At 38.4% G+C, this 27504-nt stretch overlaps 1 protein-coding gene and 1 non-coding gene across 2 annotated transcripts; both read right to left on the reverse strand.

Moving 5' to 3' along the window:
• Nucleotides 1-6901: 6901 nt before the first annotated feature.
• On the reverse strand, nucleotides 6902-8781 carry LOC132605825 (berberine bridge enzyme-like 21). Its single transcript, XM_060319075.1, has one exon. It carries the CDS (start codon nucleotides 8684-8686, stop codon nucleotides 7049-7051), a length of 1638 nt encoding a protein of 545 aa, XP_060175058.1. The 5' UTR covers nucleotides 8687-8781; the 3' UTR covers nucleotides 6902-7048.
• A 6654-nt stretch (nucleotides 8782-15435) lies between these two features.
• Nucleotides 15436-15542, reverse strand: LOC132608463 (small nucleolar RNA R71). The gene has a single exon (XR_009570382.1). It is a non-coding gene; the product is annotated as a small nucleolar RNA R71 (small nucleolar RNA).
• Nucleotides 15543-27504: the final 11962 nt, after the last annotated feature.

Below are 27504 nucleotides of genomic sequence, written 5' to 3' on the forward strand. Positions count from 1 at the left end.
GTTCTTAACAACCAAACACATCTAAAGCTCAACCATGCTAAAGAAGGAGAATCTTACCTTACATGCCAAGGACAATCCCTTCTACTCCTTACTTCAATGTAAAGAAGCCTTCAATCCAACAATGAAGCGGAAGAAACAAGTTATACTCGTACTAGGAACTCTCCGAACGAAGAATCACTTCAAAATCTTTTAGAACTTTACTTGGATGATAGAGAAATACTTTGGAGTATTTTTGAGTGCTTTTGTCACGTCCTTAGTCTTCAACTAAGCGCACGTGCGGCACTTGACAACTTGCTCACGTTCTTGCACAACTTGCTCACGATCTTGCTATGCCAAGTCAGCCTAGATTACTACACTCAAGATCGCTAAGGGAATAGTAATTGAGAAAGACGAGAGAAATTTGCTAGAAGGAAGCTTTTTTATTATAGAAGACTTAATTGATTTTTCTTTATGGTTTTTACAAATGTATGCCCCTCTATTTATACTACTCACCTAGGGGCTAATGGATAAATAATAATTGTTACACAAATCCCTCTATATTTACAAGTATGTCCCCTCTCTAGAATTCTCTACATGTCTAGAATATTCTAAGGCTTCTCAAGAAAGTCTTCCTAAATATTTTATAAGGATCTAGAGTCTCTCTAAGAAAACTCTCCATGGCTCTAGAATCTTCCCATAAATGCTAGCGTCTTTGCCATGTAAGCATCCACATGTCTAAAATATGTGCTTATGTAGCGAGATGACTTGGAAGGTCGTCACATTCTCCCCCACCTAATGTTGCGATGACTGCGGCGCATTGCTGCAACATAAACTCTTGAATCTTGTCTTTAATTGCCACAAGTCTTCATAACACTCCCATGTGGCCTCTTCCAGTGGTTTCCCCTTCCAATGGACGAGGAACATGGCGGTGAATTTCTGCCCTTGTTTTCGCCTAGCCTGGTAATCAATGATAGCCTCAATTTCCTGATCATGAGAGACGGTGATGGTAATCGGCGCCCGACTCGACTGACCTCGGCTGGGATCATCCTTGTCTTCATGGTATGGCTTGAGCACGCTAGCGTGGAAGATGGGGTGAATCTTAAGATGAGGTGGTAACTCCAACTTATATGAGATATTACCCACCTTGGCAACGATCCTAAACGGCCCCTCATACTTCCGTACCAAGTTCTGGTGCACGTCCCGTAGTGTCTTAAACTGCCTCGGATAAACTTCACCAAAACCATGTCCCCAAGCTTATAATCTGTGGGACGACGCTTGCGGTCAGCAAACTTCTTCATCTTCTTTGCTGCCTTATCCAAGTAGGACTTAGCAGTGTCAAGCTGCTCCTCGAACCCCTTGGCCATATGGTAAGCCCCCAACTTTGTGATTCCCATACTCTGTGTTTGTGTCTGCTCGTGACTTGCACGTACCATAGCGCTAATGTTCTTAAGGTCAGGGCAATTTTTGAAGCTGTGCGGCCCTCCACATAAGTAGCATCCCTTATTCTCGTTCTGCGCCTGCTTTTCAACATAGCCCTGACGACCACCTGACTTCTTGCCGTCGAACTTATTTGCATTTTGAGTATTGGAGTATTGTTGTTGCAACTCCTTGCTCTCGCCACGGTCTCCCCCATCTTTGGCATCGCTACCCCTTGACTCATTGCCTTGGCCTTTGCCGTGCTTGTCATGCCTGAAGTCCATCAAAGACTCGGCCTCCACTATGGCTTGGTCTATGTCTACGACTTGACGGCGTTGCAACTCCTGCTTAGCTCAATTTTGCAACCCGTCTATAAAGTGAAACAACAAGTCATCGCTGGTGAGATTGGGAATTTGAAGCATAAGGGTGGTGAACACCTTGACATAGTCGCGGATGCTCCCTGTCTGCTTCAACTCTCTAAGTTTGCGTCTTGCCTCGTCCAAGACATTATTTGGATAGAACTGTGGCTTCAACTCATTCTTGAACTGATCCCACGTGTTGATTGTGCATAGACCTCTATTAGTATCAGCGACCTTTCTTCTCCACCATAACATGGCAATCTCTGTTAGGTACAACACAACGGTGTTGATCTTGGCCTCATCGTCCCTCACTTTTCGATGCCTGAATTAATTCTCCAAGTGCCAAAGAAAGTTCTCCACCTCTTGTGCATCACGAACCCCTTTGAACACTGGTGGCTTGGGAGCCTCGATCTTAGCCTCCCTCGTCACGACAACATTGTTGGATGCCTCGGTCACACTAACATCAATCTGCCCTTCAAGTGCCACTATCTTTGCCTTCATGGCATCGATAGTACTTAACGCCTCCATGAGTCTGCACTCTAAGGCAGTGATGGTTTGCTTTACCTCAATCGCATCTGCATGTGCCCTTCCAAGTCATTTCGGATGCTTTAAATCTCTTCAAGAGTATGCCCCTCAAGAACGCTAAGAGTGCCCTCCACCTTGCCCAAACGTTGGCCAAATATGCCGATGGCGTCCATCCCCACGTTAACCTTGATAACCCACTCTTTACCGAGTGAGACGTCCCCGGATAGGACCTCCACGTCTTCCTCGCTCTCCTCAGTGGTAGATGGTTCTTGGGATGTAGGCCCTTCATTTGGCACAACCTCTGGCGGCACCTCCTGGCTCTTGTTGGCGTCATTCCTCTTTTTGTTATAGCCCTTCTTGCCAGCAGTATCCTGGATGACGTTGGCTTGGGTTTTAGCGGCGTTGATTTCTCCGTCGTTTGCCATTCCCTCAGTCGTAACCTTCGCTCTGATACCACGTTGTCACGTCCTTAGTCTTCAACTAAGCGCACGTGCGGCACTTGACAACTCGCTCACGTTCTTGCATAACTTTCTCACGATCTTGCTATGCCAAGTCAGCCTAGATTACTACACTCAAGATCGCTAAGGGAATAGTAATTGAGAAAGACGAGAGAAATTTCCTAGAAGGAAGATTTTTTATTATTGAAGACTTAATTGATTTTGCTTGATGGTTTTTACAAATGTATGCCCCTCTATTTATACTACTCACCTAGGGGCTAATGGATAAATAATAATTGTTACACAAGTCCCTCTATATTTACAAGTATGTCTCCTCTCTAGAATTCTCTACATGTCTAGAATATTCTAAGGCTTCTCAAGAAAGTCTTCCTAAATATTTTATAAGGATCTAGAGTCTCTCCAAGAAAACTCTCCATGGCTCTAGAATCTTCCCATAAATGCTAGCATCTTTGCCATGTCAGCATCCACATGTCTAAAATATGTGCTTATGTAGCAAGATGACTTGGAAGGTCTTCACACTTTGGATGAAAAATGAATTAAGAAAGAGGCAACACCAATTTATTCATTTAAAGAACCTTCTCTCTGCCTCACTTTCATGATGGAATCATGCCCCGTGAAACCATTTCACGGTTCATGAAACTCCACCGTGATTCATCACAAATTTTCCAACATTCTGCTTATTTTTCAGAATGGAACCACCATCATTTTATGGTTTGTGAAACTCCCTAATTCTTCCGAACTTCGACAAACTTATTTTCTTCGGTTGGTTTAACCTCTAATCCTCCCGAGACATACCTAACACTAATTATAAGTTCAATCTATGTTGACCCCTAATTAACATTTTATAATTAGAGACAGATCCAATGCATTGGTATCGTGTTCATTTGAACCTAGTACTTTCAGCACGAAGCATAAATTTATGTGTACAATTTACTAAAATTGCAATAAATACTAGATATGAGCCCATAACTTTAAAAATATAACGGGTTCAATGCTAAGAACCTTAAAGATTGAATGCATAAAATTTGAATTCCGAATTCGCCTCTGTCCATAGGTGCTGATAATTTTTCTTCCATTTACATGCGATAAAAATAAGTACTCCCTTTGTCCCAATTTATGCAGCACAATTTGACTAAGCATGGAGTTTAAGAAAGAAAAGAAAACTTTTCAAATATGTGGTTCCGAACAAGCCTTAAATGGTTTTTAAAAGTAAAAAAGCTGACATTATTTTTGAGACATCCTAAAAAGAAAAATGTAAAACATAAATTGGGACGAGTAAATAAAAAGCTAGAAGAAAATACTGTAGCATACACAAATCGCAAAGGCAACGCGGAAAAAGAACAAAAAGATCATTAAGTAAATATTCGAGTCCTCTTTATACAATGAATTTGTTTGATCCATTGAATAATTAACAATGTATGATAAACTACAAAAATAATGGTCATCAAGATCAAATATCCACCTAGAACTAAAGGTTGTTAGATTTAGCAAAGAATTAGTGTTGTATGTGCATTTGAACTTTAATGTGTAATTTTTTAAATTTCAAGTATGGATAAGTATTAATTTTTTATCGGTATGATTTATTTTAAGATGAATTCTGCACTTCCCCTTTGGTTTCCTAAGTATTTACGTTTAGCTAAGAGTTGGTGTTGTAAGTGCATATTGTCAACTTCAATCTGTATTTTTTTTTTTAGTTTCAAGTATGTAGAGAAATATTAGTTGATGGGTTGTTGTGATTCTTGACTAATATGACTATTATAGTTTTTATTACAAACATTTGTTTGAATGTTGTTGTTCGGTTGGTTGTTGTTGTTGGTTTTATGTGATAGATGACCTTTATTAAGGTTAAAAGTGAATCATTTAGTAATGTTATCACTGCAAAGGTTTGTATCCTTTATTAAGGTTATCACTGCAGAGAATTTTCCTTTTTGGTGGTGAAAATACTTGTATCTAAGTAACTAATCTCTATATGCTTGCAGTGTTTTGGTATGCAAATTCATTCTTTTTAGTTGTTTGAGAAGGTTATTCACTTCATTTAAATACAATGTTGTTCGTCACTTCCTAATCTTGTATTATAGCATATAAAGTAGTATTTGAATTGAAAATGTACTCAACTCTGCAGTGATAACATGGAAAATGCAAATAAAGGTTGGGTTGTATGAGTTTATTGATGGAGTTGATTAATTTTGAAAAAAAAAAAGAATTTGAAACAGATTAATTTTAGTAGAAAGGAATCAATTTAAAAAAAAAAAAATTGGGTCAAAATTGGGCGGGTTGTAACCCAGCCCATTTTTAGTCCATTTCAGCCCAAGTAACTTTTGGACCAATGTTAGCCCAACCCACTTTTTACCTCAGCCCATTTTGATTGGACTGATTTTAGCCCAACCCGCCCTTTTGACACCCCTAATCACAAGGAACAATATAAGCGGACATCAAACAATTGGAGTAGAGTGTCTATGATAACTTTGAGTTCCTTATAAGGAGAAAATATGCTATGCATTCATGCCAAAAAGAAGGAAAGATAGCCACTACATATATTGGATGTAGGCTCTTCAACAACCACCACAAACAGCCCGTGAACACACGCTAATCTACAAGAGATGACAATTACACAACTATCTTAAGGAACACAACTACAAGCGATGAACGACAAGTTCGTTTTATAATTAACTATACGACGACCCACCCTCCCACCCCTTCCCAAACCCATAATAACAAGAACAACCCATTCACATTATTACAACTACAACCCCAGTCCTTTAACACAAGAAGAACAACTCCAAGTACAACAAAACAACACCAACAATCCTTTTACGATTTTCGATCGTCGTCCTGTAAGTTCTTAACAACCAAACACATCTAAAGCTCAACCATGCTAAAGAAGGAAAATCTTACCTTACATGCCAAGGACAATCCCTTCTACTCCTTACTTCAACTTAAAGAAGCCTTCAATCCAACAACGACGTGGAAGAAACAAGTTATACTCGTACTAGGAACTCTCCGAACGAAGAATCACTTCAAAATCTTTTAGAACTTGACTTGGATGATAGAGAAATACTTTGGAGTATTTTTGAGTGCTTTGGATGAAAAATGAATTGAGAAAGAGGCAACACCGATTTATACATTTAAAGAACCTTCTCTCTGCCTCACTTTCACTATGGAATCATGCCCCGTGAAACCATTTCATGGTTCGTGAAACTCCACTGTGATTCATCAAAAATTTTCCAACATTCTGCTTATTTTTCAAAATGGAACCACCACCATTTTATGGTCTGTGAAACTACCTAATTCATCCAAACTTCGACAAACTTATTTTCTTCGGTTGCTTTAACCTCTAATCCTCCCGAGACATACCTAACACTAATCTAAACCATCAATGACCTTGTAAAAGACCGTGCTCCCTCCAAGCTTACGTCGACTAAGTTACGACGCATCTAACGTAAAAGTACGGGTTGCTACAGATAAATTGGGTGGGTTGGCTACGACTTATTGTTTAGCTCATTTTGATCCAACCTTTCTTAGACTAGGTATACTTTGGGCAAGGTTGAGCAATAACCTATTTATAAGTTCAATCTGTGTTGACCCGCCTAAGTTTAATCCAAATCACTCATTTAGCACCCCTAATTAACATTTTATGATGCAGTAAATGAAAAGTAAAACAAATTATATCCATAGGTAGAGACAGATCCAATGCATTGGTATCGTGTTCATTTGAACGTAGTACTTTCAGCACGAAGCATAAATTTATGTGTAAAGTTTACTAAAATTGCAATAAATACTAGATATGAGCCCATAACTTTAAAAATATAACAGGTTTAATGCTAAGAACCTTAAAGATTGAACGCATAAAATTTGAATTCCGAATTCGCCTCTGTCCATAGGTGCTGATAATTTTTCTTCCATTTACATGCGATAAAAATAAGTACTCCCTTTGTCCCAATTTATGCAGCACAATTTGACTAAGCATGGAGTTTAAGAAAGAAAGGAAAACTTTTGAAATTTGTGGTTCCAAACAATTGCCTTAAATGGTTTTTAAAAGTAAAAAAGCTGACATTATTTTTGAGACATCCTAAAAAGAAAAATGTAACACGTAAATTGGGACGAGTAAATAAAAAGCTAGAAGAAAATACTGTAGCATACACGAATCGCAAAGGCAACGCGGAAAAAGGACAAAAAGATCATTAAGTAATATTCGAGTCCTCTTTATACAATGAATTTGTTTGATCCATTGAATAATTAACAGTGTATGATAAACTAGAAAAATAATGGTCATCAAGATCAAACATTCACAGAACTAAAGCCAAAGCTAGATTAGAACATCTTCCTCCGTTTCCACTGAGTAGGAATACTCTGCTCATTTCTAAAGAAATTCCGTGGATCCACAATTGATTTGACTTTCACCAACCTATCAAAATTGTTCTTGAAATACTTGGTCCCATATACCCGTCCTTCTTCTAAACTGTGTGAAACATGATCATTCGTACCAATATCAAGATCTCTGTAATTCAAATAGGCTTGTCTGGGGTTCTTTGAAACATATGGGGTCATAAAGCTGTACAAATCTCTTATCTGTGAAAGGTAATCCTTTTCTGCCGCTACTCCTCCATCATTCCAATTCACTGAGTACTGAATCTTGAAAAGAATTCCTGCTCTATGGGGAAATGGTGTTTTGTCCTCGGGAATTTCAGCCATTCTTCCTCCATAAGGATTGAAAACTAGTCCTACTTTTCCCAAAGAAATCATCTTCTGGGAAATTGATTCCAACCTATCTCTGGGAATTGGTACTTGTACGTAATCCGATTTTCTTTTCAAGAAATTTAGTGGATCTCCTGTTCTGTTCAACAAGACGTCTGCCTTTGTCGTGTTGTCGAAATTCGCCCACTGCAGCACTGAATCAATCCAGCTCATTTCCAAACAATCTTGCTTTTTTAAACCCAAAGCAGGGAATTCTTTGCTTACGAGAGACATTAATCTACTAGAATCACCAAGGAATAATGCTATGAACGTTGCTCGTATCGTCTTACTGCTCTTCGCCCCCTTCGCCTTGTTTTTGTCTTTTACTGTGATGGGTTGTATAAGTAGCCTCATGTAGAGACTATTGTCAATTTTGCTAGCAACATTCTGCCACTGGACAACAGCGTCGGTAGCATTCTGCACTATAAACCTTTCAACTCTGAAGTAAGTCACGGTTTGTGGGACTTGCACAAGTTGGATTCTAAAGGCTAAAATGACACCAAAACTAGCACCACCACCTCCTTTAATTGCCCAAAACATGTCTTCACCCATGGCTTTCCGGTCAAGAATTCTACCATTAGCATCCACAAGTCGAGCATCCAAAACATGATCAACACTGAGTCCAAACTTACGAAGCATGTTCCCATAGCCACCCCCACTGAGATGTCCACCAACCCCAACAGTAGGGCAAACACCCGCTGGAAAACCAAGAACGTTACTTTTCGTCCATATGTTATAATAAAGTTCCCCCAATGTAGCACCTGCTTCAACCCAAGCGGTTTCATCGGTGACATTTACAGAAATTGACCTGAGATTAAACATGTCAAGCATAATAAAAGGAACATTGGATATATACGAAATACCCTCATAATCATGGCCACCACTACGAATTTTAAGCTGTAAATTAGCCTCTTTGGTACAAAGGACGGCACCTGAGACATGGGATTCTTGCGTAGGGGTGACAATGATGACCGGTTTGGAAGTTGTGGAGGAGTTAACAAACCGACGGTTTCTGATATAGGCTTGTAAAATGGGGTTAAAGGAAGGGTTGTTTGCCGAATAGACGATTTTGGAGATATCTGATTGGGGAATTGATTTGGTTGTGAGGCACTTGACAAACGACTCATAGACAGAAGGAGAAGCTCCATGAGATAAGGAACTGAATTCTAAAAGGAGGAGAAAATGAAGAAGCAGAACAAGACAAGAAGAAGACATGGTTGATGATTGATAAGATTTTTCACTTGCTTTGGTTGCTTTTGGGTTGTAGGCCGAAAGGGCATGGTTTATAAAATGCTGATGAATGAATGAATTTAAATAGGAAAGGAAATAAATAAGAGAGAATCATATTTGTAGTTTCTATTCACACACATGGATTGCGGTTTCTTTGCATGTGTTTGACCATAACTCCATAAGTCCTTCAAATTGGACCCGGCTCCTCCAAATATTTTCTCATACTCCTCCATTTCACGTTCTCTTTAATTTTTGTAATTACCCACTTGTTTTATTTAAGGATTTATGTCAGTGTAATTTTTTTATATTGCTAGTCAATTTTAACCGGTGATAGCACATAAATTATTATTTTTATCATTTACCAATTAATATTTATGAAGAAATTTACTTGTAATTATTCTTATAAATGAGACGGTGTAAATATCTTTTTAATCGTTAGTGTACATAATATTTAAAAACTTTATTTAAATATCAAAGATCTAATATTTAGTAATTAAATTATTACTTAAACGACACTTGGATTATATGAATATACTAGGTCCAAATTTAGTACAATCTAGTGTCCTACCCTCAATTAAGGTCCAACCCATGATTTTTAAGGTAGATTATCATTCGTTTTTTCTTCTAATTTTAGTACGAAAATCATTATTTTCTACGGTTTGAAATCATGTCTTTTTAGGCCAAATTTAAAAAACAAATAGTTAAATACAATTATGGTAAAAACAAATGGAAATCAGCAAAGGATCTTTTTCTTTTCTCCTTGCTTCTTGAAATCTCCCTTTACTGTCAGAAAATATTCTTATTGTTTTATTAAACAATTTTTAAAAGATATTTACTATAAAAATAAGAAATTCCTCCCCTCCGCCCTTAAATCAAATAATTTATTCCATCATATCATTAAGAGTTATGTGCGGATTTGAAGGAAGTAAATTAAGTGAGAAAATATGTATTAGCAATATAATATTGCCAATATTCAATGTCAGCATTCTGCTGTAATACTTCCAGGTGGTGATAAAATTATTTTATTTACCAAAAAAGATATCCAATGTAACTAGAGTTATACAATGTCATTCCTTTTCATTTAATAGAAGGGAAAAAAAAACTTGTTATAGAATACTCAGCTGATTCTTGCATTTTCGTAAATATTTAGTACCATCTGGTCCATCTTAAATTAAATAAAAATAAATGCATTTTGTCAATTTTTCCGTAAAGCAATAAATGTTCTCATGTTATTTGGTGGCCGAAAGCAAAATGACATTAATGAGTCAAAAAAATATTGGCTGTTGTATACCCTCCTCCTTTGATATACTTGTAACACTTGTATGAGTAATTATTATTCAACTCTATTTTACGATCATATTTAGTTATGTGTGAAAATCGTTTACATTTCTCGAGTTTGCTTTAACATCAAGCTTTCTCTTTAACTGGGAACAATAGATATCCTTTCCCCCTTGTCCTATGTACATGAATTTGTCATAGGATTTAATAAATTCTGTTTTATACATGCATTAAGTATGTATATATACATGTACATTCATATACGTGTATATTTAAGTTTCACCATTTCTTATTCTTTATTATCTTTATAGGTAAACAAATTTTGGTTATCATTAATGAAATACATTTGAATTATGAATTTAAAATTTATTAACAGTATAAATAAACAATCTTTATTGAATTTATTATAATATACCTCTATTCTATTAATTATTTATGCATTACCTGCATTAAAATTATTTATAAAATTTATAATTCCATGTTATTTTTACTTGTACATATAGACAAAGTTCTTATCATTATTAATTAACTTAATTTTATTATTCCTGCTATATTTTTCATTATAGAATGGCAATAACTTATATATTTAAATAGTATTTCTCGTTTTACTTTTTGTCGTCTAAACATTAATTTTTTTTTAATAGGAGATTTGTTATTTATATTAAAAAACTAGTAAAATACAATTTTAAAAAGTCAATTAGTATAGAGCGAGGAGAATATCTATTACTTTAAGTTCAGCGGGGAGTTTGACTTTAAAAGTAAATTAAAGTGATGGGGTGTGAATGATTTTCACCCTTTTAATTATTGAGATTAAAAAATTAACACCATCTAGCTATGTGCTATTGGTATTTTATTCCAGGAAAATAATCAAGTATGTACAGAACAAAACAAAAAAGGAAAAAAGGAAACAACAAGGGAAAAAACTAAGCTATAACAGAGAAAAAAAGCTTTGCATAGGAATCACTTAAACAACAACAACTTGTAATGCTGCATAATTCTTCTGCTTTGGGATGATGCCACTATCAGTCACCTCGAAGCTCTCACCAGGTGCTATGGAATCAATTCCCCACGAACATTTTCAAGCAAAAGAATGATTGCATTTCATGTATGTTGCAGTTTGACATACTCCTGAACTCCACACTTTGCAAAAACTTATCCCTTTATTTGAAGAATATAGTATACTGTAGCAGTTAAAACTATTTAAATTATCTAATGCAGTTCTGTTAGTAGGATGAGCATTTCTGCTAATACCACACACTAGCTAGAACAACTTTAGACAATCAAACAGTGTTTCTTGGTTATCTTCTGTTTGGATTCATGTACACCTTCATGTAATGACTACATCTTCTGTGATCAATCACTCATTGTTATTAATTCATTTAATTATTGAGATAGTTTTTTTTACATATGCTTAAAAAGGATCCTAATTAACATAATTAATAATATTATTGCAATTTCCAAAATATAGCAATAGTGTTTTACAAGATATATAAATCCTCCGACAAATCACATACAATTAAGAATTTTTTTTTCTCTTTCATACAAACCCTAATCGTCTTTATCCCATCCGACCCGTCGGTTGTCAATGTGTTTCCCTCGGTCCACCTCTGATGGTCACTGCTCCACTAGAAAATCAAATTTGTTAGTTTTTTTCTTCACCTGATATTGAGTAGATGTTGGCTCAATGATATATTATGAGCTTACATTAAAGTTTTGACGATTTGATAAACAATGTACCCAATGATAATCAAGGGAGACATAAGGAAGGATGAATTAAAGAACAGATATCCAAAGGATTCAGCAAAGCAATCGTTTCAACAAAGGAACTGCTCAAAGGAACTGATCCTTACTATCATGCAACTGGAGACCGAAAAGTTATTTAATGCCGACATAAGAGAAAATGTAATATTAACTGACTCTTATTCGATGAAAGATTGGATTTCAAGTTATGGTAATATTTCCATAAACTATCATAAGTTAATCAACATGGAATTAGCATTCAAGTAAGAGAAATAGTCGACACGTATACAAGGAAAGAAAGAAGATCCGAGTCAAACAAGGTTTGATTTTTGAGTACAATTATGTAACAAAAACTTGGTTGGATTCTACATTCAAGAGGTGGAAACTACTTCTAAATATACACAACACGAACAAGATTTTGATCTTAACCACAATCAAAAATCACAACATTCCAATGAGAGGCTAAGTGAGCGTAGTCAACACTTTGTCTTAAGAGAGCCAACTTCAAGTCGACAAAGAACAAAAACTTATCAAGATTTATCATTAAGTTCTTTAGTTGTCTAGGTTAGATTTCTTTTGTGATTCCATCTATTTACCTTAGCAAGTATTGTGTAATAGGCTATTGTTGGTTAAATAGTTGTTAGATATGGACTGTAAAAGACAGGTCCTTATAAGTTATTCTATACCTTTGTACGACTCTAGATTTAGGGAATCGTTAGCAAATCCCTATAAGAGATAGGTCGTGGTATTTGACTCTCTTGAGAAAGGATTTTTTCAAATAAAAATTATTGTGTTGATTTACTTTTTTTTGCTACACAACATTCTTGCATAGTTATGAATGACTAGGAAAGTTTGGGTGGTTGGCTCTAAAATAGGTGGACAAGTAAAGTGACCAAAACGGAAATGTTGTATGTATTAAAGTGCTTCGGGAGGTTTGTCACTATTATCCAAATGATTCCTACCCGTCCCCTAGCCTACATAACAACCCTCTTAAGTCCTACTTGATCCTAGGTTCAATATGCTTATATTAGTAAAGCGGTTACATTACGGGCAAGCTTATGGTATATCGTATCTAGCATGTGATGTTCTTTGTGAGAGTGAGCATTTTTATTGAATTGATGTCCATTGAACGATGTCTATTTGATTCTTGTGAGATATATGGACAACTATCTTCTTGTGAGGGTACTTAGTTTAAAATAGAATGGTGAAATGTTGGATTCTTGGTTAAGTAGCATGATCGCCTTGTTTTTAAGTGGTGTCTTTGAGTCATGTTGTTCTTGAAAGAAAATTGTTTTTGAGAAGGCTGTTGGTGGTTGCCTTAACGAAAATTTTGATATTTGGCATGTCTTTCTAGGGAATTTTCTCAAGTGATTTTTTTGAGAAACATTATTGAAATAGCCATATTAACCGAAACCTGAGCAGACCTGTTTTGACAGCATGATTGTGAGTAAGGTAGGTTGGTGTAGGTTAGTGTTTGCTGCAGGGCGAGCAAAGTTTAAGTGGGGGGAGGTGATATTTGGCACAAATATCATGTTTCGTGTCATTTTACGTCCCATTCTTATGACTTTTATCGCTTAATCTATGATAAAATCGTCATATTTGAGCTTATGTCACTATATTTCATGTGTCTAGGTACGATGAAGACAAACGATGGGAAATCGAGCAGTTTTGGTTGATTCTGGAGGTGATCTTGTGTGCACGAGTGAATGAGAGGAGCTTGCGACACTTGAGAGAATTTTTGGAAGAATTGAGAGCAAATGTGCCAGCCCTGCGTCGCGGATGCAACACGGAGTGACACTCAGATGTGTTAGTCCCGCATTGTTGATGTGGCGTGATTTTACGCCACAATCGATGCATTTCGGCTATAAGTTTTACTTGTTTTTAAGCAATTCTATGTGATTTTACAAGTTTTTTATTGGATTTCAGGTGTTAAGTGTTTCGATGGCAAAAGTAGGAGAATTAGGTGAAAATGCAGAAAGAAGTGAAGAAAATAACAGAATACTGAAGAGGCAGTTTGACGGAGCAATTAGACGGGCTGCATAACTTTATGCGGAGCGACAAATTTACCGTATAATGGTCGCAATAAGCAATGCATCGGAGAGCTGTCCTGCGGAGCAATTATACGGACCACATAATATTTGACGGTTCGTCAAAGTGTATCGTGGAAAAACGCTGGAGACTCTTTGACGATTGAAAGGCAGCAATTTGACGGTCCGCATAACGGTTTTGCGGACGGTAGAATGGACCCGACGGGCAATTTTGTCTTTTCACTTCGCACGACTTAGGGTCTTATAAATACCTGATATAGGTTTCTTGTACGATGGACATCAGATTTCAGTTTTTATTCTTCTTAGCATTAAATACTCATAGTTTTGGAAGTCTTTTGGATTACAAACAATTGCAATTACTTTCCCCTCAATACCAAGCAATCAATTCGTAAGCATTATGATTTCAATTATTTCCAATTGTTCTTCTTTTTCTATGAGTAGCTAAATTTCCTTACTAGGGTTGTGAACCATTGGCGGGTGTTTTATGATTGGGTTTGTGATTGATACATGCATAATGGATTGTTAAGGTTTATTTATTCTTCATTCTTCATTCATAGTTAATGGTTGCAAACATTGATTAATGCCATAAATCTTGATTTATTTGGGAAAATAATTAGGGTTGGTAAGAATAAATAACAAAGACTCAAAACTTTAAACTTTGTTTAATAGATTCACTTAGGAATAAGATGAATTTACTTGGCTTAATTAACCGTTCTTCATATCACTTTCTTATATTTGGGAAAATCATAGAAAGAAATAATCTTTATTTATTGAAAAATAGTAGAGATTCACGTAGAGGTTAAGTGCATTCATATAGCAATCCATTAGAAGTATATCAAGATCAATACCCATGATCATACACTTCATCTAAAGGGGACACAACCTCAGTTTCTTTTACCATAAATTACCATCCAAAGCAATTAGTCATAAAAAAATCAACTTTTACCAAAATCATCGGATTAAGACATTAGACCTAAATTTAGCATTCTATGACTTTAATAACCTTTTCACACCATATTCCTTGTGGGATTCGACCCCAAACTTTTTGGATTAATATATTTGACAACGTCTGCGCTATACCATTAATAAGTGTAATTTGAGCGTATCAAATTTTGGCGCCGTTGCGGGGGAATACGGTTTTAAAATTACTAAATAGTGTGTGCTTTGATTGAAGTCTTTTGCTTAGTCCATCACACCTTGTTTTCTATTCTTTGTAAACTAGGTGAACATGAGTCAATATCAGCAAAATCAACATGGTGGTTACCAGGGAAATCGATTGAAAAATCAGGCGAATGAATCAGATGATGAGAATGCTTTCGCTGGTCTTGTTCCAAAGGAGGACTATGCACCTGCTATTGTTCATCCTCGAGTTGGAGCTGCTAGTGTGAAAATTGACTCATCTCTGTACCAGTTGTTGAAGCTTGAGGGATACTTTCGGAACTCTACCGAGAACGACCCTCAACGTCATTTGAAGAATTTTGTGAATGTGTGTGCTAATAACATCCAGAACAACGTTCACAAGATGTTATTCCGCTGAGGTTATTCAAATATTCCTTAGCTGGAGATGCAAAAACATGGTTTGAGAAGCTGCCCCGAAATTCAATTACTGGATGGGCAGAGATGGTGACTGCTTTTCTCACAAAATGGTACCCTCATAGCAGGAAGAATGAAATTTGTGACAAGATCTATGAATTTATGCAGCGACCGGGGGAACAACTATATGAAGCCTGGGAGAGATTCAAGGAGTATTTGCAGAAGAGTCCGAATCATGGTTTTTCGGAGCACATGTTAATGGAGAAGTTCTACCGAGGGCTAGTTCCAGTGACGCAGTCAATTGCTAATAATGCAGCTGATGGTTGTTTCATGAACAAATCTTATCGACGAGTGACCAACATACTTAACAAGTTGACTACTCACAATCAGGCTTGGCACTCAAACAATGCTGATGTTGTACTGTATGGTAGTGCTATGATGCAGAATATGGTAAAGGAGAATCAAGATACCCAGCAAACATTGGTAGAACGTGCAACAAATATTTCCTTGCTAACAAAGAAGTTTGATGAAACCCAGATTAAGAAGGTAAATGTTTGTGAGGATGATACAGTTATGCCAAAAGGGATGTACCATACTCAAGATGGTCTGTTTCATGATGGGCCCCCTATGCAAGTTGAAGATGCTAACTATGTGAATAATTCTCAAGGGGGTTATCAAAGACAGAACTACTGAGGTGGTTACCAGAATCAAAATCAATAGAGACCTCAGCAAGGTTAAGGTGCTTATAACAACTCAGGGAACTACAACAATAATTATGGTGGTGCGAACCAAGGGAGCTAAAACAATAGTAACAATTTTGGGAACAAGTGTTCCAATCCTTATATACCACCGAAAGGGCAGTCAACAGAGCAAGGTAGTTCAAAAGTTGAAGCAATGCTTGAGAAGATTCTGGCAAATCAGTCTAAGTCTGAGAGGACTTTATCTGGGCTGACAGAGACAGTGGATTCCCATACAGCGGTTATTCAGAAGCTGGAGGCACAGATGAGGGATATTTCTAGAGAGCAGCACCCTCCTAAAAAGGGAGGACTTTCGAGTGACACTATTCCGAATTCGAAGAATGGGGGAGGCGGTGTAGACCGTGTGTTTGCCATCACTACTAGGAGTGGTAAAATACTCCAAGGTGCTGATAAGAAGGTGGTTGATACTGAGCCGATAGATGAAGAGGAAGAGGTGCAGTCTGAAGCACTTATTATTGTTGATGAGAATCCTACTGACAAGAAGGTTGCTGATATTCCAGAGATTGAGAAGGAATAAGATAACACGAGCAAGCAGACTGTAAAAGGGGGCTCTCCGCCCTTTGATTTAGTTTTTCAAGTCTAAACCTCTCTTTCCTTAGAAGTTGGTAAAGAAGAAGGGAGATGCTAAGTTCGAGAAGTTTTATGATCAGTTGAAGCAATTATCTCTGACTTTTCCCTTCTTGGAAGATGTTAAGGAGATGCCGGTTTTGCTAAATATTTGAAGGACCTGCTGACCAAGAAGAAAATGGTTCAACATAAAATTGTGAGTTTGACTCACACTGTGAGTTCCATCATCTCAACTATGACTGTTCAGAAAAACGGCGATCCTGGGCATTCATTATTCCTTGTTCTGTTGGGCACCATGATTTTGCTCGTGCTTTGTGTGATAATGGGGCGAGTGTTAATTTGATGCCTCTTGCTATATACAAACAATCAGGTTTGGGGATGCCAAGGCCAACTACTATGAGGTTGCAGATGGCTGATAGGTCTATCAAAAGGCCTGTTGGTATGGTTGATGATGTGTTTTGCGGGTTGGTAAATTTATGTTGCCCGCTGATTTTGTGATTCTTGACTATGTTGTTGATCAGGACATTCCTATTATTCTGGGGAGACCTTTCCTTGCCACAGGGAGAGCTCTGATCGATTCAAAGAAAAATGAAATCAAATTCTGAGTCAACGATGAAGAAGTTAATTTTCAGGCTAGCAAGGGGATGAAGTTACCAAGTGCTTACAAGAGCATTTCGGTAATTGATTCGTTTGTTGTTGTTGAAGAAGCGGTGGAGTTCAAGATGGAAGAAGAAAGTTTCGGTGAAGCTCTAGCTGGTATTCTTATGAACTTTGATGCTGAGGACATGGAAGGTTATGTGGAGACAATTAATTCACTTGTTGGGTTGGGTTCATACACTTACCACCCAAATAAGCTAAATCTTGATCTCGAAAATAAAACAACTCCTCCAGCAAAGCCTTTGATCATTGAGCCACCTAAGTTGGAGCTTAAGCAGCTCCCGTCACATCTGAAGTATGAGTTTCTTGGTCCAAACAACACACTGCTAGTGATTGTTTCAGCCCTTCTGATTGAGGAGCAGATTTTACAATTTTGGAGGTGTTGCGGGAATATAGGCGTGCTATTGGTTGGACCATAGCAGATATTCGGGGTATCCCATCTGGGATTTGTGAGCATAAAATCCAGTTGGAGGAGGATAGCAAACCAAGTGTAAAGCATCAGAGGAGACTGAACAAGAATGTGCAAGAGGTAGTCAAGAAAAAGATCATCAAATGGTTAGATGTGGGAGTGGTTTACCCGATTGCTGATAGTAAATGGGTGAGCTCAGTCTAATGTGTTCCTAAGAAGGGCGGCATCACTGTTGTGCCGAATGCAAAGAATGAGCTGATCCCAACAAGAACTGTCATCGGATGGAGAGTTTGCATAGACTTTCGCAAACTCAACACTGCCACATGCAAAGACCATTTCCCTATACTTTTTATTGATCAAATGCTTGATCGACTAGCGGGGCGTTCCTACTATTGCTTCATTGATGGTTATTCAGGCTACAATCAGATTAATATTGCTTTAGAAGATCAAGAGAAGACTATTTTTACTTGTCCTTATGGGACGTTTGCATTTAGCCGGATGCCTTTTGGTTTGTGTAATGCACCAGCCACTTTTCAGATGTGCATGATGTCAATCTTCTTTGACATGGTAGAGGACTGCTTGGAAGTGTTCATGGATGACTTCTCTAGTGTGGGTGATTTGTTTGAAGATTGTCTTGGCCATCTGGGTCAAGTGCTGAAAAGATGTGAGGAGACAAATCTCATGCTAAATTGGGAGAAGTGCCATTTTATGGTAAAGGAAGGGATCGTCCTCGGTCACAATCTCTAAAAAGGGAATTGAGGTCAATCAAGCCAAAATTGATGTGATTGCAAAACTTCTTCCAGCTATCTCAGTCAAAGGTGTCCGAAGTTTCTTGGAACATGTTAGGTTATACAGATGCTTCATCAAAGATTTTTCCAAGATTGCTAACCCGATGTGCAAGGTTCTTGAAAAAGAGGCTAAGTTTGTGTTTGATGATAAGTCCAGAAAGCATTTGATGAGCTAAACGAGTGTCTCACTACTGCTCCTATCATTGTTGCTCCTAATTGGTCCTTGCCCTTTGAACTGATGTGTGATGCTAGTGGTTTCGCAATAGGTGCTATGCTTGGCCAAAGGCACAATAAAATTATGCACCCGATCTATTACGCAAGCAGAACACTGAATGCTGCCCAGATAAATTACACAGTGATGGAGCAAGAGTTGCTTGCCATAGTGTTTGTTTTTGAGAAGTTTCGGGCCTATTTTTTGGGGTCCAAAGTCGTGGTATACACTGATCATGCAACATTGAGATACCTTATAGCGAAGAAGGAAGCAAAGCTGTGACTGATCAGATGGGTGCTATTGCTGCAAGAATTTGATTTTTAGGTAAAGGACTACAAGGGCACTGAAAATCAGGTTGCTGATCATCTCTCTCAGCTTGAAGAAGCTGGGAGACCTTCTGATGAACTAGATATAGATGATGCGTTCCCAGATGAGAGGGTGTTAGCTGTATCAATGGAAGTAGCATCGTGGTATGCTGACATTGCTAATTATTTGGTGACAGGCACAGTTACAGAAGATATCAAAGCTTACCAAAAGAAGAAGTTCTTGCGGGATTCCAGGTAGTACTATTGGGATGAGCCTTATATGTTCCGAACATGCGCTGACAACATCATTCAGCGTTGTGTTCCCGAAAGTGAAGTGATGGCGATTTTAAAGGTGTACCATGAATTTCCTGTTGAGGGTCATCATAGCGGTAACCGGACTGCAACTAAGGTTCTTGAATGCGGTTATTACTGTCCGACTATATTTCAAGATACAAATCTCTTAGTGCGGTCTTGTGATCAATGTCAGAGGCAAGGGGATATAGGCAGATGGCAAGAAATGCCTATGAATTTTGTAATAGAGGTAGAAGTGTTTGATGTCTGGGGGATTGACTTTATGGGACCCTTTGTGAGTTCAGGTGGCATGAAATATATCATGGTTTCAGTGGACTACGTGTCAAAATGGGTAGAAGTGATGGCTTTACCTAACAACGAGGCCAAGAGTGTCATTGGATTCCTCAAGAAGAACATATTTACCTGTTTTGGTACCCCGAGGGCTATTATCAATGATGGTGCTTCCCACTTTTGCATAGAGCTTTTGCGGGATTGATGGAGAAATATGGTGTAAAACATAGGGTGGCAACACCTTATCATCCTCAGACAAGTGAGCAAATTGAAGTATCCAATAGGGAGATCAGGAGTATTCTAGCTAAAATGGTGAATGCAAATAGGACTGATTGGGCCCGCAAGCTCGATGATGCTCTATGGGCATATCGAACTGCCTTTAAGACTCCGATTGGGACTTCACCCTTTAAGCTCGTATTCGGAAAATCTTGTCACTTGCCGGTTAAACTGGAACACAAGGCTATGTAGGCTTTGAAGAAGTTGAATATGGATTGGGAAGAGGCGACTAAGCTCAGGTTGTTTCAACTCAATAAGATGGATGAGCTTCGGTACCAGGCCTATGAGAGTGCAACACTGTATAAAGAGAGGATGAAGCAATATCATGACAAGAAAATCCTGAAGCGAGAATTCTACAAGAGTGATCCTATCTTGTTGTTTAACTCTCGGTTGAAGTTGCTACCAGGCAAACTAAAGTCAAGGTGGTCTGGTCCTTTTGAGGTGGTAGGTGTTTCACCCTATGGGGTGATTGAGCTGAAGTCCGGAGATGGAACTCGGACATTTAAGGTGAATGGGCAGAAGGTGAAGCACTATCACGAAATGGTTTCGGGAGATAGAATTGTTGACCGATACCGGTTGAAGCATCTCGGAACGAATGCTGACCTAGTGTTCGCCGATAAGGAGTGAATGGATACCACCGTTATGCCGCGACGTTAACTCAAGCGCTTCATAGAAGCCAACCCAAGTGTAATGTTTAGTTCTTTTTTTTTTTGGTTGAAACATACAAGGTTATGTTTGTTTTGGTGCAGGATATGAACAACTTGGAAGCAAAAGTGCAAAAACGCCGATGGAAATTCTGCGCCAAATTTTACGGTCCGACAAATTTTGTGCGGACCGTAAAAGAAAGCGTAGATTTAAGTCAGCAAATAGTACTCACTGTTACTGTTATACGGTACATTATACGGACCGTCAAAAATTTGACAGACCGTACAACGGAACGTCTAATGGTACAAAAGAAATCTGCTCACTGTGAAGCGTTTACGCCAACATTTGACGACCATAAAAAATTATACGGTTCGTCAAAAGAAGCGTAAAAGTGTCATAGTTGGAAGGTTGCCAGTTCACTATCCCAGGTAAGTACCTGGACCATTGAAAGGTCTGTAGAAATTTCTGCGATCCGTAAAATTATTTGATGGTAGGTTTTTTATTTTCACTTTTTTTTTATAAGTAATGAAAAGGCGGCTGGGTTTATATACGTATAACGGTTTCAAATCAACCACTCCAAACATAAATCCTTCACCTTCCCTTTCCTACTCAAACATAAATCCCTATAACTCCTCCTACCCATTCCCTAGAATCACGCCCCCCTTAACCCTCACCACTCCTTTCCTTTTATAACTCACTCCTTCCCTTTTCCAAATATCCGCAGCCGTCTTCAAAAAAAAAAAAAGAGTTGCGTTTTTTTAATAGAAAGAACAAAATCCCTGGGTAAAGAATTCTGATTGTCGTGCTATACTCTCCACTCCAACAAGAAATTCAGGTATGCGATTCTGTATTCCTATGATCTGCTCATTTAATTTTCTAAAAGCATGGGTTGACTATGTATTCCCATGAACTATCACTGGGATTTGTAGTCCATAATTGATAATCTACGTTGGGGGTGAGGTTTGTGCAAAAGGTTGGATATTGATGAACACATAATGATGGTATGATGGGTTGGAGGGCATTCCTGGTTGTGTACACGTTTGTGGATTTAAACATCGTTGTGCCCGCCAACTGTTCGATGAAATGCCTAAATCATAAAAATTGACAAAAAAGGGTGAAGTCTGAGTAACCCCGGCTTTATATGAGTTCTACAAGTGCGTGCGATGTATAAGCATGTGTGTTGAATTGAAGAGTCAACTGTAACAATGAAAGACAAGAACTAAGTCGGGGAATTTTGACGACAAGGTTAACGGACCGTAAACGTTTTGACGGTCGGTCAAAAGTGTCATCAAAAGTCCTAATAGACATGACATATTGTTACCATTTGACGATAGGTTTGACGGACCGCAGAAAATTCTGCGGAGCGTCAAACTTCATCATCAAATGGTTCAATACAAATTAGTTCACTGTAACTATTTGACGGTAGGTTTGACGGGCCACAGAAAATTCTACAAAGCGTCAAACTTCATCGTCAAATGGTTTCATCCAACATTGTCGACAGTTCCCATTTGATGGCCAATTATGCAGCCGTAAAAATTTATGCGGCCCGTAAAAAAATTTGACGCTTTATTTCTGTGGAAACAAAAAAACATTACAGTTAAAATATAAGTTGAAGATGATACTAACATGCTTTCCACAGGTATGCCTCCCAAGGTTCAAGCAGGTGCTCCAAATACTTCACGAGGAAGAGGTAGGGACAGAGCACAAGGTCGCAGAGGGCTCCGTGATGAGCCCCACCAAGGGGCCACTAGCGCAGGGGATGACGAGCCACTGGCAGCAAGAGTCACCCGAGCTGGGGGTGCTACTCAAGTACAAGTGTCCTCCCAGTCTAAAGAGAGGGGCACTTCTACATCCTCTAGCAGCTCGGAAGATGAATTGGAAGCTGCCAGGCTGCAGGAAATCCGAATGAAAGAAAGATCCAAGCACAGCGTCAGATTTTCTGTGTCAGGCTCCAAAGAAATATATGATCAGGGGATTGAAGAGAAAGAGGGGGGTAGTCCGAAGAAAAGCATCCATGAAGAGAAAAGAATCAGCCTAGACAGACTGGAGGGTTTTCCACGAATTCTTGCTACTCTTGACCACCATAAGTGGAACTTCATTAGCCACCCTCTAGGGGAGTACATTGATACGCTTAAATTACACTTATTAATGGTATAATGCGGACGTTGTCAAATATAGTAACCCAACAAGGTTGGGATCGAATCCCACAGGGAATATGGTGTGAAAAGTTTACTAAAGTCGTAGGATGCTATATTTAGGTCTAATGTCTTAATCTGATGATTTTGGTAAAAGTTTGTTTTTCTATGACTAATTGCTACTTACTTGCTTTGGTGGAACTTTATGATAAAATAAACTAAGGTTGTGTCCCCTTTAGATGAGGTGTATGATCATGGGTATTGATCTTGATATACGTCTAATGGATTGCTATATGAATGCACTTAACCTCTATGTGAATCTCTACTATTTTCCAATAAATAGAGATTATTTCTTTCTATGATTTTCCCAAATATAAGAAAGTGATATGAAGAACGGTTAATTATGCCAAGTAGATTCGTCTTATTCCTAAGTGAATCTATTAAATAAAGTTTAAAGCTTTGAGTTCTTGTTATTTATCTTTACCAACCCTAATTATTTTCCCAAATAAATCAAGGTTTATAGCTTTAATCAATGTTTGCAACCATTAATTATGAATGAAGAATGAAGAATAAATAAACCCTAACAATCCATTATGCATATATAAATCACAAACCCAATCACAAAACACCCATCAATGGGTTCACAACCCTAGTAAGGAAATTTAGCTACTCATTGGAAAAGAAGAACAATTGACAATAATTGAAATCATAATGCTTACGAATTTATTGCTTGATATTGAGAGGAAACTAATTGCAATTGTTTGTAATCCAAAAGACTTTCAAAACTACGAGTATTTAGTGCTATGAAGAATGAAACTAAAGACTGGTCTCTAAAAAAAACGTATAAGAAACCTATAACATGTATTTATAAGACCTAAGTCGTGAGAAGTGAAAAGACGCAATTCGTCGGTTCCAGTCTACGATCCATTCTACGGTCCGCAAAACAGTTTTGCGGACCGTTAAATTTCTTCCTTTCATCCGCCAAAGAGTCTCCAACATTTTTCACGATACATTTTGAAGGACCATCAAATATTATGCGGTCTGTATAATTGTTCCGCAGGAATGGATCTTCGACTCACTGCTCACCATGACCATTATACGGTCAATTTGACGGTCCGCAGAATGTTCTGTGGCCCGTCTAATTTCTTCTTTAAATTGCCTCTTCAGTGGTTTGTTATTTTTTCCACTTCTTCAACTTTTGTGATCAAAACACTTAATACTTGAAATCCAATAAAAAACACGTAAAATCACGTAGACTTGCTTAAAAACAAGTAAAACTTATAACCGAAAAGCATTGATTATGGCGTAAAATCACGCCGCATAAACACCCCCAACTTAAAGTATTTGCTTGTGCTCAAGCAAGCCACACAACACAACGACTCAATCTAACACCTAGATATCACAGAGTAAGAATGTCTACATTGGATCTGACTCTCAACTGCCTGTATTTTTTTTCTTTCTTTCGTGTATTCTTCGATTTTCAAACCATATACACAACCCAAGAACGCTATGACTAACAATGAAGCTTCAATGCATGACATTACATTATCGAACATATTATGCTGCACACAAACGCTACTGTCAGCAGTCACTTTATTTTGCTCAATCCTCATCCTTATACCCTCACATAGACCAAAGAATGTCCCAACACACATATATACAACAAGAATGGGACGAAGACGAATGAGAAAAGAAAACACTCACACTCACAAAGAATTTCATATCTACACATGCAAATACCATAAGCTTGCCCTTATTTTCTATGTTTTCATCCTAGGCTTGTTTGGTTTTGATCACATTAGGACTTGTTTTGCCTTGTAATGTAGGCTTAGGGACGGGTAGGATACCTTTTGGATATTAGTGACTCACCCTCCTTGAACGCTACCACAACTCTTCACCTTAATTCACCTCTTTTCTTTCCAACCCCTTTTTTTTTCATTCAAGTTTTCAACCTCGATGTGGTTTTATTCCTAAACAACTTACAAATCTTTTGTGTTACAATTTTTCTGATTTTCTCTTTTTTTTTTTATACGCACTTACCACATCGAATCTCCACTAGCAGACTCCACCACCCCCAACTTATGTTTTTAACATCTACTTCACATTTAATTCACCCCCAACTTAGGCATTTAGCCTTATCTATCTAGTAGCATCAAGGAGGGAACGGGTGTGAAGATGGATTAATTGCACAATGGGTAAGGTTTCATAATTAGCTAGCCAAGAAAAAGGTCAAAAGGCTCAAAAAGGGAAACTAGGGATATTTTCAATTTTTGGTAAGGCTTATTTAGGCAAGTGACTAGTTATACAAAGAAAGCCTAAGATCATCTCAGAACCAAACTAACTTTCAGATTTCAAACACGACTAACCGGGCAAGTTCTAGATTATACATGCATAAACAGAACCAAACTAACAACTCACACACATATTGGCATAAGGACAATTATTTTTACAATTATGACCTCCTAAGCAGTCATTTATCTCACACAATACTCCAACAATCATAATGTCATATAAAGAATCAATCATGTCAACCAATAACCGTTTTAAGTATTTGGGCGTCAATATTTCGAGGGGTCCAGCATTTCCACCAAACGATAACAACATGCCATCAGTTACAGGATAATACCAAATAAATCAAAACTACTCTATTCAACCTAAGCAATATCCTAAACATGACAGTTTCAACAAAATGATGTCCCTCAGGAAAAGAACTCTGGCAAAGAAAATCCAAAGGGGTCCTAAACACATATATACAATATTCACAATAAACATATATCCCACCCTCAACTAAAGAGCGTGCATTGTCCCCAAGGAATGAAAATAAGCAAAACAAAGGGATAGGGCTACCTGAAACACTTTAGGTGTCCTGCACGTCCTGAGGTATCATCACCTCAGTAGTGGTATCCAGTGCCTGCTCTGCCGCTGGAACTGCGGTACCAACAGCTGGCTCTATCGGACTCTGAGAGCGTGGTTCCTCCCCAAGACCCGTGGTACTAGTCTCTGCCGGTATCACAACGCTAGGCACTATCATCTCAACAGGAGGGGCATGGCTAGATGACGCCCCTGTAAAATGGGTCTCCTCAAGAGAGCATCGCCGAACCTTTTGAAACTGCTCGTCCTCCTCACTGTCCTCCTCCTCATTACCATTCTCTCCTTCCTCCCTAGGCCTTTTGCTAGTAGCTCGGGGTGGGGAATCATCTCCTAGCAAATTAAGAATGGGCAACAGAGAGGCCAAGTTTAAAGTTTGTGCTTGTGGCTAGGTTGCAGACGCAAGTCCCTCTTTAACCTTCAATGGTAGCACATATGTCTTCAATTGCATCAACTTTGTTTGCATCGTCCCTAGATCGATTGTAGGGCTTACCTTCTCAAGCTCGATAATCCGCTGCTCAAGTCCATCAATCCGAGAATGGATAAGTTTATGGGAATCCTTCTACTTCTTCCTTGTGGGCTCCAAGGCTGCTGCCACCCTTTTATCTATATAACCCTGCAGCTGTCCCATCAAGTTAGCAACCTGGCGGTATGCTCTGTTTGCTTTCACAAATTCATCATGGAAATTTTGAGCATTAAACTGTATCATAACACCGCCAGGCAAGGCTGTAGAAGCTGAAGCCACATGGCTGCTTTGAGAGGTAGGAGTGTTGTGAACAACTGGAGCAGCCTGGGGAAAGGGCCCTGTAGATGTACCTGGGGTGCCTGAAAAGAACTGAGCTAATGTGCCTGTGTCAGTCGGCCCTTCCTGCAATGTTTCAGGGCCTGCTAGCTCTTGTACCTGGGATGCTGGAGCAAGCAGCCCAGCTGTGAGCTCTATAGGAACATCTGGAGTAGGGTGAATGTTCCCATCTCTTCTCTTTCAGATATCATACACACTCTTGGTTAATAACTGATGATCTCGATATGCATAATGATATATATTTTCCCGTAAAAATAATGCTGTAATGATAATGATAACTCCTTAGTCATTGCTCTATGATGAATTTGTTAAACCACCAACTCCCCTACATTTATGTTGTACCTTGACATGATGGCAGCTACGAGTATAGCCCGCTCAACCGGCAACATGTTATCCGACTGACTGGGGAACAACCTGTGGATCTACACACTCTACCAAAAATTTCCTTCCACTGACAAATCCTCTTTCTTCACCGGTAACGAGGTGTTCCTATTCCACTCAAGGGAACCCCTTGCTATCACTGAAGCAACTCACGGCAACTCAGATAGTTTGTCTTCTCGATCACCACCTAACCTGTATTTAAGCTTATCCGTGTTTGGCGGTGGTACATAGTTGGGGCCAAAGTAGAAACGATTGATTGTCTTGCCAGAGATATTAATTTTCCGGCCTCGGACTGTCACTTCTTCCAACAGGGGTGGCTTTTTCTTCCTAAGCTGAACCGGCTTGAAAGTATTTTTCACTTCCGCAGCGTAATTAGCATAGAATTCCCGCACTAGAGACGAGATGTACTCCCCTGAAGGGTGGTTAATGAAGTTCCACTTATGGTGGTTAAGAGTAGCAAGAATATGTGGAAAATCCTCCAATTTTTTTTTATTTGGGCATTTCATCGAACAATTGGCGGGCATAACAATGTTTGAATCCAAAGGCTTGAACACAATCATTGGAATGCCCTCCAACCCATCATACCATCACTTATGACTTCATCAATACCCAATCTTGTGCACAACCCTCACCCCCAACATATATTATGAATTATGGAATATAAGTCCAGTGATGATCACAGGAACATAGAATCACATACCTGCTTGCTTGTTAGAGTAGAGAGTATAGCACAACAATCACAATTCTTTCACAGGGATTTTGTTCTCTCTTAAGAACAACTAGCACCCTATTTTCTGATTTTGTTTCGTTTTCTGAGACG

This window comes from Lycium barbarum, chromosome 8 (genome assembly GCF_019175385.1).
Source record: "Lycium barbarum isolate Lr01 chromosome 8, ASM1917538v2, whole genome shotgun sequence".
NCBI lineage: Eukaryota > Viridiplantae > Streptophyta > Magnoliopsida > Solanales > Solanaceae > Lycium > Lycium barbarum.

Coding starts and splice junctions, on each gene's coding strand:
- LOC132605825 (XM_060319075.1), bottom strand. CDS start 8,686: ATGTCTTCTTCTTGTCTTGTTCTGCTTCTTCATTTTCTCCTCCTTTTA.